The 14,297-nt window shown below is 45.7% G+C and overlaps 1 protein-coding gene across 1 annotated transcript in view; it reads right to left on the minus strand.

The window, feature by feature from the left end:
• The window catches only part of adcy8 (adenylate cyclase 8 (brain)), a 76,765-nt gene extending 63,019 nt beyond the window's left edge, over window positions 1–13,746 (minus strand). Inside the window, exon 1 of the mRNA XM_073491251.1 lies at window positions 12,841–13,746. Within this exon, the coding sequence (XP_073347352.1) occupies window positions 12,841–13,746 (906 nt within the window). The remainder of the gene's footprint in view (window positions 1–12,840) is intronic.
• Window positions 13,747–14,297: the final 551 nt, after the last annotated feature.

Raw genomic sequence — 14,297 nt, forward strand, 5'->3', positions numbered from 1 at the left:
TCTGTTTCTGCTCATTATTCTGTTTGTTGCATGTTTGACCTCTGGAGACCTGATAGCAGAGGTCTCAGGGTCAGACTTCTCAACACACTGTCCATTAAGAGAGTCCTTTAACCTCCTGACCCGGCCTCAGGCCACAGCTTCACCTAATTAATAAAGCAGCAGGACGGGAGAGGACGACAACACAGAGGAGCAGAAGACGTCCAAGCAGACAATCAGACTACAGTTCTGGCTTCCAGGGAGTTTTTTAAATTCATATTAACATCCTGTTAATTTGATTTTAAGCTCTCCGCTGTGTCTCATCCTTTAAAACAATTTCCTGCACAAAAACTCTTCAGATTTGCTGACCAAAACCTTTTCTCAAAATCTTCACGGTCCAGGCTCAGAGCAAACAGCAAGACTGCAATTTATCTCCTCAGTAGTTTAACACTTAGTCATAGTCTGTTTCTGTCCTTATTAAACACTGAACTGCATCCAGTGTCTTGTTTTGTGCCACCAACAGCCAAAACCCTGAAGCTATTCTGTTTATCATCATATGAGAAAAAGAAAAGCAGCAAATACTCAAAACAGAGAAGAGGATATCTGAAATTATTCTGCATTTTACTTTGAAATCTCGATGGTGACGCCAACATGGCTCTTTTTCTTTCTCCTCGCCTTGGTGATAATATTCACTGTATTTTTGTCTCCTATGGATCACGTCATCACCCACATCCTCCTCGCTCTGATGACCCGATGTCAAATAAAAATAAACAAAAACAGAAAGTAAACCACGAAGGAGCGGTGTCGGTCCTACAGTGTCATGATGCATCCACAGTTAATATTTCATTATCATTTTCACAACACTGTTTTCCAGCTGTGAGGTTGAAGCAGCTCTGACTGTTTGTCTGACACACACATTCATGAGGCATCTTTCTGCATCTGAACTTCCTGCTTTGTTTGTTTTGATCAGAATCTTTTGAGTGTTCAGCAGAAAGGCGTCGTGAGGATCCTGACGAGGCACATTTTTGCAGACGCTCTGCCTGCGTGATGCAGCCAGAGTCTAAAAAAAGAAAAAAAATGGACTATGCCCAAGAGTTCACGTCATTTAGCCTCCTTATATTTACCAGCAGCACTACAATAACCAGTAATAAGGTCCTGTCAGCAGTTCAGTAGAAGGGACACAAAGCGAGGCTTTCATTAAGATGAATGTCTGGCTGCCCGGACGATAATGGAGGAAGAGGAGGGGGGGGGAGTGTTGAGTCAGCGTTTGGCAAGAAAAAAACTAAATGACTTGCAGGTAACTTTGGAGGTCGCTCTGCTGAATGCACTGGATCGAAACTGACACATTTCAGAAAATTTGGACTTGGAGACATGACGTTTCAGTAAAAGCAACAAAAGAAAATAGCTTCCACATTCCCTGAAGGCAGCATCAGGATTGATTGTGCTGTAAAACCACACAAGATTTCATTCCTCAGGTCAGGACACTCTCCTGGCACTAAAAACCTTCTCAAAACGTTTAAAAGCCCAAGGCGGACAGCAGCAAGAGGAGGAAATGAGCCACTACCAGGCGTCGCTTTTATGGTTTCAGAGCCCAGACTCAGGGGCCGTAATTCTCCCGGACACACGGTTTCATTTGGTCTCACCGAGGACGAAGCCGGAGGAATAAACACGGTGACAAACGGCAGCCAAGGCCAAGAATCCTCTCAGTGAAGTTGGTGATGGCACTGAGCCAGACACTGAATCGAGCTCGTCACTCTTTTTGCTTTTAAACAAACCAGAACAACCGAAAAATAAACCTCTCTCTCTCTTACTGCTTCATCCATATTATTCCCCGTCCTTTAATGTCTTTGGCACCAACATAAAACTGAGAGATAGTTACTACCATCAGTTCTCCAAGATGATACAGTATGCAGATAACACTCTGTTATTCTGTTACTTGACACAGTGGTGCTTTGAGCTAAATGCTCAAGTCAGTGTGACAGTGATGCTAACAAAGTTCATGGCAATTCATCACATAGTTGTCCAGACACTCGACACAAAACCACTAAGTTCCAGTGGAGGAAAAGTCAGGAGATAACCAAAGTAATTCGGATACAACATCTGGGGAACCATGGATGTCTGTAGCAAACATCTATTTCAGCTGCAAGAAAAAGAAAAGCAGGGAGAGATCACCAAAATCATTCAGATTCATCCTCTGGGAACCAGAAGTGTCGTACTACAGTCATGTCAGGAGGAAACTCCTGTGTTACGCCAACTTGCGATGTCTCACTGTGGACGTCGTCATGTTAGTCGTATCATATGCTGTTTCAGGAGACATCGCTCAAACTAATAATTAAGGGGAATAAAATTGCCTTTGCTATAATGGCAGTAGTGAAAATGTGTATTTCCACAGCGGTAGTTACATCCATACGACAACAGGGTCATGTCATACTCTGCTCAAAGTTTCTCTTTTCAACAGAAATACAGATTGTACCTGGCATTGTTCTGCAAACCACAGAAATGTTCAAACTTTTTCATTTACAGTGCAAAGTTTCACACATACTAATCAAGTGGTTGGAGGAAGCTTTTATGACAACGCCAAATGTTTAAAACACACTTTCAACCATTCGGAAGCATCAATCACGTTCGGGTGGTTAAACTGTAATAACGCCTGCTGGTTTCTAAATGGATGAAGAGTATTTATGCCCTGATTATGGGGTTTCATTCATGACAGAAGAATGAGAATGGAGGACGATAAAAGCTTTTTACGTCTGCAGCAATTTTTTGGAAATGCCTCGGAGGTCACGGCGCACAAATGTGGCTGGAAAACTCTGCCATTAAAAGCTTAGAAAGCCGCTGCTGATGGCCCTGATCCTTCATTAAATATTAAGAGTGGCTGAGTGCAGTGTCTGGTAACAGCAAGATTGTCCAAGATCAATCGCATGAAACCGGCGAGATAAAGGCTGAAGAGGAGAAGGGTGAAAAAGAGGTTATGGGGGGAGGAGGGAGGGGAGTCGGACTCCCTCTTCGCCTCCCCCGTCCCGTCTCCCTCCTCCCTCAGAAATGATTTCTCATCAGGCTGAGTCAGTGTGAAGACGCTCGGCAGCGGGCTGAGCCGTCATCTGAATGACAAGCAGACTTTAAAGGTCACGACGACTTCAGATTAGAAAGTGGGTCAGGATCAACACGGCTGCCTTTTAATGTTGTAGCATTCAGGATTTAGGAAACACAAATTCTGCCTAGCGACAAGTGATGAAGGCAACAGACCAACAATGTGTCATAAAAGCTACAAAAGTGTCAGTCAAACAAGGAACATGTATTTGAATTATTTCCTCAACATTTCCAAAACGTGTTTTCTGTGTTTTGTTTTCCTCCCAACAAACTAAATAAACCTTTCAGTCTACAGCGGCTGCCTTTAGCAAGTAGCTCAGTTAGCGATGGAGCTAAATGGCCTCCTAAGACCGACAGAGGTCAGTGTGAAGAGCCGGATCATTTTCACATCGTACTCAGTGAACTGAGGATTTATTTGGACCGAACCAGAGGTGACTGTGGAGACAAACCGCGAGTGTTTGTGGCGAGTTTTAATGACGTGGTTTTATTAAGGCACTTAAACTCGTCTTAGTTTGTGAAAAGACAGAAACAGGACGTGTAAGGTTGTATTTTTCCTTTGAGAAATGGAAATATGTGCATCAGACTATCACCTCTTGAGGAACAAAGTGGTATTACGAGACAGGACGAGCCGGGGCTAGCTGGTTAGCATGCTAACAGTTGTTTCTTTTGGAAACGCTGGCGCTGTTGTGCTTGGTCTGGTCAACTACAACTGATTCATTAAGCAAAGAGAAACATGGTTACAAGAGAGGAAGCTCCATGTGACCTTTGGTTCGAGGCGGGACGTGAACGTACTCAGCTGTTTCAGTCACATGCCGTGTTGCATGAGCACTAACGGTAGCAGAGGTCATATAAAGTGTTTGAACAAATGATTAACGATGACAGTTTCCTGGTGTGGATCAGATCAGCTGGACGGAGGCCAGAGCCGAGGCTGCTTCTGCTGCAGTGAAACCTTCCCGTGAGCCTCCGCTGGCACCTGATGAATAAGCAGCTCAAGCATCCAGCACACTGTAACATACAATTACTGTGTGTGAATGAAACCTGTGATTTATTTACACATGCAGCTGTCAAAATACAGAAATACTCTTTTTTGTTCACACAATGCTGATTAAGCGTACGACCACCAGATAAATCTCTTTATTTCACAGTGTAACAGAGTTTTTAGATCTGGTGTCTGTGGCAGTGAGTGAGTAGGCTACGGATTTCAGTCAGAAACAGAAAGCGATCACAAACATAGATATTAATTAAGGAACAGCCACATTCCTTATTGGAGGCACCACTGACGGCTCTGCCATTGTTGGACCATCACCTCTGGATTTGTAAAGGTCAACAGATCGTTGCTTTTATGGCCTGAAAATGATCATTCACATTTTTGCAGGTTTTTTGCTGAGTTTTTGCAGGTTTTGGTTCGGCATGTTCAGAACCAGCCTTCAGTGAAATTCAGTTTGTTACAAAGTTCGGTTTCTCAAATCTGTCCTCGAGTGAACCCTCTTCACAAACAAATCAATAAAGGATCTCTGAAAAAGGAAAATGAACCCGACCTCTCCGACGCTGTCAGAGTTTCCTCAGCTGACCAGTCAGCTGATCGTGTTCAAACACACAGGATGAGTGGAAGTGCAGCTGCAGGCTAATGCTAAGCTAGCTGTGTTGTCTATGAAGTAGCTGTTTGTCTCAGTCGTGCAGAAGGAGAGAAAAGAACAATGGGGGAATTTTTGTTATAGAACAGAAATGGTGACACCGGTGGTGATTACTGTCTCTGTGTCAAAAGAGAAAGACGATCCGCTCTTTGGGACATAAACGCCTTGAAGGTGAAATATAAATGGAGGCATGTGGACGAGGCTGACGTCTTCACACACAAACAACAATGGGTTGATTGTGATTGGCTGCGACTGTAAACAGCGAAGCCTTTTTAATGTTGAGACACACAAAAACGTATTTCCAGGCCACGCTAAAGGCAAAAGACTGAACCTGTGCGCCTGTATTCTCCTCATGATGTACACATTTGGTCTTTTAATACTTTTTTTCCTCCTCTATCTCCTCGGTGCAGCCGGCGCTCCAGGTAAGCTGAGTTTGACCTTGGAAGAGGGAACAGCGGTGAGCTTCAAGAACGGCTAATCGGCGAGCGTGAAGCTCCTGCTGTGTGTGTGTGTGTGTGTGTGTGTGACAGAGGGAAGAAGATACAGTGCTATTGATGGTTTTTATAATGCTCTTAGCTACACGAGAACACTCCCCTCACACCAAAACACACACATTATCATACACACACAGACTCCCCCCGCAGCCCAGAACAACCTAATCTGTTATTTACGGACGCCGCTGTTCATTTAACAGCAAGTATAAAAGGCTAAACGGCTTCTGCACAAAGGCAGCCATCAATACAGCCGCGACTGGAGGACAAGAATCAGGTCCGCTCAGAGTCTTTTTCAGGAGGAGAAAAAAAGCGAACAGCGGGTCAATATGAGCTTATTGTTCAGAGAGCGAGAGGATGGGACGTGATCGGATTGGTGTGAAGGTCTTGAAGGAAAAAAGGCAGCGGCCAATACCGAAGACCTTCGACGGGCCAGAGACAAAGGATGCGGGGCCAGCGGGGGCACGGGGAGGCTCTAAAGAGACGGAGCCGGATCGATGGAGGCTATTCTGAGTCTGACAGGAACAATCAGGCTCAGAGACGGAGGACAAAACACAGTGTGCACCGATTCTGCAGCTGCGAGGGAAGAAAAACATCCATCTTTCAGGGGAAATGATGTTTGTTTAAATTTAAAGCAAACCATCCTCACATTCAGCATTCACAGTGTTAGTCCTGCTTTAGTCAACAAAAAGTGATCTGCGTTTTATCTCTTTATGCTCAGCACAGAACAGTTCATCAAAAAGTGTCTCAGTTCACTTGCAGCTTCAGGTCGTCTCTCCGTCTTCCTTTACTACACTTCACTGTTTTCCTTTCAGCTGAATTATAAATTCTGTCCGTGGATCTTCTTTTCCAAGCAAACCCTTTTAACCTTGAAGCCGTATTGATGTCATGTGTGGGTCTGGGCCAGCGTCACACGTCAATCAACCACATGATGTATCATTACCTCCCTACAGAGGTCATGTTTTGGCCTGTGTCCATTTGTCGGTTGGTTTGTCAGCAGGATTACACAAAAAACCATAAAACAGATTTCCACGAGACTCAGATTGGAGGATGGGTCTCAGCCCAGAATAAGAACTTCTGGTGTGGATCTGGATAAAGGGACAGATGCAGGAACTTTTTTATTTTTAAATTGTTTCCAACATGTTCAACATAATTCATGGATCTTGATGAATAAATCCAGCATATTTGGGTGGCTGGTAGCTATGAGGTCTGTCAGGTGTTAGCGGAGGTGTGCGCTCTACTTAATGAGTTCAGGTTTATATTTTGACTGACAGCCTGGAAGCATTTCAGGCTCTCCAAAACAAACCAGACATTTCGTTTCAGCTCGTCACGTCTCCTCTTCGTCGAAGAACATTTTTTGTGCAGTTTTCGTTACACACATTTACACAAAGAGTGAAGCCGGAGGTGTCGCCTCCTCCTGCAGATGTCGTCTGTTATTCAGTCTCAGATTACGTGACAGGACAGGGATGGTCGCTCGTCTAACTTCCATCTTAAACACAGATCCAAATATAAACAACAGCTACACAGAAGTCTGCACAAACTAACAGATAAAAAGTGACGGAGCGTCGAGTGTCAGTCTGTCTGCGTGTTAATATAATCAGATGTTTCCTGAAGTGTTGACATGAAAACATACGTAACGTTCATAAATACGTCTTTGTTCTGCTCTGCGGCAGGAACACTCTTAGCCGCTGTGAGACGTTTGATGAACCCCGAGCCTCCCTCTTTAATTAAACTGACAATCACTGTCCTCCCTCCTCGTCTCTGCTCTCTGCAGTTAATATGTATATTATATGTTCACCACATCCTTAAGCAAACACAATTAATAAGAGCAGATTAGCGCCGCTTGACTCGAGGATGTTTAATTTCACAGCGAGCCCGGTCCTCCTAACCCCAGGAGTGAAGCGTGAGCCGTCCTAATCCTCCGTCCGCCCGCCGCGTCCGTCCGGCCACACGCACCCCGAACGCAACGCAGCTCGCGTGTAACCGCAGCCGAATTAACATGTAAGTCGCTGATCTCTGAGCATTTTCCGCTCGACAAATATAAACACGCAATGCTAAAATAATCCCACCCGCCCACAGAGTTACAGAGAGCTACTACTTATAGTAATGACACAAACTCAGGCTTATCACAGCGCGAGCGGAGGCTAATTAACGGACTCTTGACGCTGCTGCATATCAGAGATTTAAGGGAAATCTTACTTTAATTATCAGAACATGAAGCCTGGGATCCATCAGGGTGCAGACGCTGAATACCTCCAGATGAACACGTTTGTCCTTCAGCAGGATGAACAGTCAGTTCAGCTGTTTAATGGTCAGATTTTTCCAGATTGGTCTCACATTTTAAAGGTAAGAAATGTATTTAAGTTAAAACTGGACTAGATTTGGGTTTGTTTTTTTTAATGTCTAGATTGACTTGACCACAGAGACGGCTGTTGTCTGAGTACTGGGTCCTCATGTTGACGGGCGTCCTGGTTTGACCCCATCGCAAGATGACCTCTAGTTTTTAACGTAGTTACCACTTTGAAATTAGAGCTGCAACTAATACACATTTTCATTCTGGTCTAAGGTACATGATTACATTTGATTTTGGATTAAAATCTTTTTTCTTACCACCACTGACGGCTCTGCTTTTGTCTGTCACCTCTGGATATGTAAAGATCAACATTTTGTTGCTTTTATGACCTGAAAATCATCCTGTTGGCTCTCCACAGGTTTGGGTTCGGCACGTTCAAACAACATTCACGAAAAAATAAAGATTCTAGAGTTCAATGAAAAAAAAACAGCTGTCAGTGATTCAACGATAAACAACAAAAGAGAACAATTCAGTTTGTTACAAAGTTTGGTTTCCTCAATCTGTGCTGAGTGAGCCCTCTTCACAGACAAATCAATAAAGGATCTCTGAAAAAGAAAATAAACCCAACATCTCGATAGCAGTCAGCTGAGAGAAGAGGAGAGAAAAACTTCACTCTGATTATTGACCTGAGTCCAAGCTGACGTCTCCAGATGTCCTGAGTCATCACAATAAAACCAACCATGTCCAGCAAAGACAGAAAACAGGACGAGTAGAAAATACTCTGACTCAGAAACAACTGTGGTCTGAATGAACTGTCTGTCAGCTGATTGATTAAATGACTAATAATCTCTAAATAGAAATATTGCCAATTAAACTTGAATAATAAACTAAACACAAAATAATGACGGAGCTTCTGTCTGTCGCTGCTCAACAACTGGGAACAAAATCCAGCCAAGACCGACTGTCAGTTTATTTAAAATGTCTTTCTGTCTTTTTTAAATTACAAATGACTTGTATTTAAGTTAAATACATTTATTCATACTAGTATATTGTGTATATTTGGATATATTTGATAAGCAAGTATCTGTAATCTGTTACAGTAAAATGTTTTTTTATTGTATTTGTGCCAGAATTCAGTCAATCGATCAATGATTAATCATTAACACCCGTAGTCCAGTCCTCTGTGGTTTAAAGCTCTCGGAGGCAGAGTAGACTTTGTAATCAGATTATTATCAGACACAGGAGGTCGTGTTTAAACTACCTGGCGTCTTCATGTTTGTCCTCACAGTCACCATCCGATGTGTGTAAAGTCATTTTGCCTTCAGAACAAAGCACACTGTCTTTTTTAAATCATTTTACGAGCAGCAAATAGAAAAAAGCTTTCGAGGACTGAAAACAGGCGGAATCACCGTCGTGTTTAATCTATCATAGAGCAGATGTTTTATTGATCTGCTAAAATCATAAAACACTGCAATCATCCGCCACAAAGCAAAAAGCGTCTCCAATCCAGCTGACAGCGGCGTCGACCCGCGACCTTTCCTCTGAGAGGCTCGCCGGGTCGCCGGCTCCCAGCGGACTGACACAGCTGAACCACGCGACAAAGGGGGAAGCTGGGAAATCCCCCCTGAGCTACACAACAAGAGACACACTGCAGCAGCGTCCAGTCAGCTGCATCACATCTACAGTCATCTACACGGCCACGCGGCGTCAGCTGAGACAGACGTGACGCATGACAGGATTCAGAGAGACGGTAGGACGAGGTTCTGTTCACCCAGCCCGTTAGGTCAGGCAGCGTGAGTCGCACCGAGCGCTCACTGTGTTTGTGTCCGGAGTATTTTTGGAGTTTCCTTCACGTCTGAACATGAACTGTATGACCGAGAGCTGCGTCAACAAGCACAATGAAAATGACTCAAACGCTCTGTGAGACTCGTGTCCCTGGGTTGTGAGGCAACTGACTGAATCCATGATGAACCTCAGCTTTAGTTTTCTCACTTTATTTCATTGTTTGGTTGATAAAGTGTCCAAAAACACTGAATGTTCATTAAAGAGGCTCCACAGTCGAACGTAGCAGCTCCAGAGGTCTTGTTTTCTCAAAGATATTCAACACAGCAGTATGAAACCAACAAGAGATGCAGATCCTCACCACTGAAGAGCTGAAACTAAGGAAATGTTCACTTAAAATATCATTTAAATGATTAAAGGACAACCGCAGCTGTTGCTGAGTTACATTCTGAGGATAAACTGATTGATGATGAGTTGACGGATCGTTCATGCTCTGCTCGTCTGACCAGAGTTAAATATGAAAATAAAAAGGACACACACACCAAATCACAGACCGAATGACCGAATGCCAGAATTTGACAACCTGGATATGAAAATGTTTAACGTGAGATGAAATATGGAACAAAAACACAAGTCTGTTGGGAAACTGGGTCAATGTGCTGCTGATGAGCCTCAACACGAGACTTCAGTCTGACTGATCATCTCTTTAAACATCAGGACTTCCTGTCAGTCACTGAACCTTCACACACTTTACAGCCATAATCAGATATTTACTGATTTCAGACGTCAGAATAAAATGTACATTCTGTAAATCACAGACACGTTCACATTTTACGTGTCAGATCACGTTCACGCTGCGTGTTCCTGAGCTGAGTGTCGTACCGGCAGCAGTGAAGAGATGGTGGTTGTGTGACAGCAACTTTCCAGTCTGGTGTTTCAACATTTGTAACTGGCAAAGCCACAAGATGTCTGTAATGAGACAGCGAGATATTTCCAGCTGTGTTTGTGGTTTTTTGTCCCTAAACCTAACGAGGTCGTTAGCACAGCGCTGTCACAACATTATATTTCAAACTGAGCCTACAGGAATGTGAAGTTTCAGAGTATCTGTGGTTTGCAGAAACATGCACTGCCAACATGTACTCTGGTGATCAGGATGCTAACCAGCTAACCTCTTTCTCCCAGCTAACTGCGCGGCTAACTGAGCTGTCGAGCAAACAGTAGCTACAGTCATGCATGAATAAAAAGACTAGCGTTAGCAGCAGTTAGCAGTTACTCTGGTGATACGCTGCCCCTCTTTGTTGGGAGTAGACTAATTTTTGCATATGGCACCTTTAAGGCATTTTGAGATGATTAGCATATTTTAACAACGAATATGCAAAAAGAAACATATTAATACTGAATGAGAGTATTAAACAGCACCATGTTGGTGTCATACGAAGGTTCACGTCTGTAAATGAGCCGGCTACGTGTGTTTTGTCCTAAGCTGAAGCCACATGTACACACTGTGCTTTGTTGCCGTGCTGTTTGTTGGTTTTTGTTCAGCTTATGTTCCTTTTGTTCTCTCATATTTCACGCGTCTGTACTGTCTATTTATGGCTGATAAATCACACGACTGCCCTCTCTGTTATGACACAAACCAGGTATAAATGATCCTGCGGCTGCCTGACAGGTTGTCGTCTCTGCTCCCTCTCACAACATTAACCGCTCGCTGAAAAACACTGGAAACAGAGCGAGAAACGAAGCTGACAGGGAAATATAATTCACATCTAACTGCCGGTGTGACGACCTTCGCTCTGAAGTGAGACGCGTTCTGCTCTCCAGACTGTTTAAAACACTCGCTGGAGAAAATAATCGCTGCTGAGAGATTTTTTTACTCCACAGAAGAAGAATAAACACCTTCTGGTTTTCAGGTATTGAATAATCCACTTCAGTTTCTATCAAAACACCGTACAGCTCTTCATCTGCAGCAGTCTGTCCTTGATGCATGAGATCTGTAAGTGTAATAATCTTTCTTTTGACTCAATCTAAGTAAATGTGACTCGTCTCGTCCTGATCAGCAGCTCAGTCTGTGAGTTGGTTCACCTGGATGATGTAAATCATCCACTTCCAGGTACGTTAACGTATTTTGAGCGAGAACAGAGCCTGACCGATATATTGTCATATCATCATCCACTCACATATATAACAGTATCAGCGTACATGTTGTCTGATATGCGCTGATGTATAAACTCTATTTTAAGGATTAAAACGCATAAAAAGATGTGTTTTACTGATTTATAATTACTGAACTCACAGTAACATTATTGTTTCAGTGCATTTGTGTCATTTTAGACAGTAAAGTTTGTTTCGCCTCTGTTACATATCTGTGAAATGTGCAGTAAAATCATTCAAACAGAAAAAGAAACTAAACTCTGTGACGGTCATCTTTAAAGATGTTTACATCCATAAATAAAAACTTTAATGACGTGCTTTTTGTCTCCAGCTGTGAAACACGATCATCTGGACTGATGTCATGAAAAGTCCACTGTTGGTGGTTTTATCTGTACGTTAAGGACGATGAATAAAACAAGTCACTGGACGAAGGAAGGAAGGAAGTAAAGAAGTAAAGAAGGAAGTAAAGAAGGAAGGGAGGAAGAAAGAAAGAAAAATAGAAATCTGATGTATGATTATAATATCCACCAGTAGGGGGAGCTGAACCTGTTTGGAGCTGAGGTGCATTCCTCTGTGTGTGTGTGTGTGTGTGTGTGTGTGTGTGTGTGTGTGTGTGTGTGTGTGTGCGTGTGTGTGTGTGTTGGACAGCTCCTGGTGCTGAAACCTCAGCAGCAGTCGGATCAGGCTGGTGCCGCACACAAACCGCCTCGCTGCACTCTGCAACCTGAAACCTTTCATAATAACACATCCAAGACCCGACAGATCACAGACACACACAGCTCGACTGAGGCGACACGTTAACACACAGCAACACAACAACAACACGAGCCCGGTCACTGACAGGAAACATCAGCTGCAGACACACCGCTGCACAGACTCAGTTTCTGCTTCGTCTCTGCTCGGTTCTGATCCTAAACACTGAGAGAAATGTCCAGAAAAAATACACAATTGTCTGTTTTCAATAAACACCAACAGCTCATCAGACAACAGCTGGAGTCTGCAGACATCATCAACAAGTCTGGAAGTTTCTGAAGGAAGGAACTGAAGAGAAGGAGGAGAGGAGGAAGAGAAGGCAGGAAGGAAGGAAGGAAGGAAGGAAGGAAGGAAGAGAAGGAAGGGTGATGGAGGAAATCAGGAGAAATGGATGGAGGATTGGAAATGGACAAGAGGAGGTGAGGAGAAGAGGATTAGGATTAGTGGGAGGAGGAGGGAGATGAAGAAGGAAGAAGATGAAGTGAATAAAGGAGAAGAAGAGGAGGAAGAGGAGGAGAGGAAGATAGAGAGGAGGCTGAATGAGGAAGAGGAGGAAGAAGAGGAGGTGGATAAAGATGAAGGATGAGGGGATGGTGCAGGGAGGAAGAAAGGTAAAAGTGGAGGAGGAGGAGGAGGTTTGAGGTGATGAGGAGACCAGGTGAGCTCTTACCTGGTTGGTAGAGAGCTGTGCATTCTGGGAGATGAGCAGCTGGACCAGGATGTGGAGCCCCGAGGTGAACAGGCCGGCCAGGATGGCCCAGGTGAGCGGCAGCGGCAGCATGCTGTAGGTGGCGAACAGGGTGAAGAGCACGTATCCCACCCCGTCACCCAGCAGCCCGTAGCCCAGCCCGGCCGCCAGGATCTGCGTGGCCATGGCCACCCAGGTGACCACGCCGCTGTACTGCAGGTAGCTGTGCGACGTGGTGTCCTTCCGCACCACCACTAAGGCACAAATGACGACCTCGATGCCCGTGAAGAAGCCCAGCAGCGTCCCTTTGATCGGGTCCATCGGGGAGGAGGCCAGGGTGAGGTGCAGCACCAGCAGGGTGAGCTTGGTCACCACGTCCAGGATGTTCATCACCACCACCGACTTGCGCCTCTGGCCCAGAAAGTAGCGCTGGTAGAGCCGCTCGAGGTCGCGGGACTTGAAGGCGTTCCGCAGCGTGGGGAAGATGACGCCCCGGTACGTGTAGCCCCAGTTCAGGAAGAAGTCGGAGTTGCTCGGCGCGCAGTCGATCTGCAGGAAGCCCAGGTCGCTGCTGGCGCGCTCCGGGAACACTTTGGTCCCGCCGTTGTTGTGCCGGTCTCCCACCGACGTCCGCCCCGCCGACTGCTTCCGCGCGCCCTGGCTCGGGTCGTAGGGCTCGTCCGGCCCGATGCCCTTCACCCCTCCTCCGCCTCCCCCGCCCTGCTCGTGGATGAACCGCTGCTCGGTGATGTGCCGCACCGCGTTCTGCCACAGCAGCCGCTTGGGTCGCGCGCTGCCGCTGCTGTTGCTGTTGTTGCTGCTCGGGGTCTTGTTGATGGTGTACAGCTCCTCGCTCGCGCTGGAGCACCGGACCTCGGACAGCTCCATCACTCGCTGCCGCTTGTTGCCGCCGCTGCTGCGGTCGCTACTGTTCTCTCCTCCTATCGGTCGGTTCGGTTAGTGGTCGCTGTCTGCCCGGTTGTGAGTTAGCTCAGCGATTTTGGGGAGACGACGTCCTCTCGTGCGCATCGAACCGGGGGCGCGGCGAGCACGGCACGGGGTAAAGCGCGGTTGGAGGTCATCGTCACGCGAACGATCCCACTGAAGAAACAGCACATAAATCCGACTCGAGTGGAAAAGCATCTTCTGGATTAACCGCGCGCCTTCATCTTCATCATCACCATCGTCACCGAGCACCGGGCGGCGTGTTCCAGCCACCGTGCGCCGACCGTCCGCACCATCAGGGTGCCGCGGCGTCACGGAGAGCCGGGGTCGGTGGAAAAACCAGCAGACAGACGGTGTCAGACGGCAGCTGTGGTGGAGATCTTCACACTGAACCCAACAAATGGCTCATGCGTCGTTGGCACCGCTGGTTCCGCTCACTTTGCCATTCTTCTTCTTATTCACGCGTGCTGCAGAGAGCAAAAAAACCTGTTTTC

This window comes from Pagrus major, chromosome 21, assembly GCF_040436345.1.
Source record: "Pagrus major chromosome 21, Pma_NU_1.0".
Classification (NCBI taxonomy): Eukaryota; Metazoa; Chordata; class Actinopteri; order Spariformes; family Sparidae; genus Pagrus; species Pagrus major.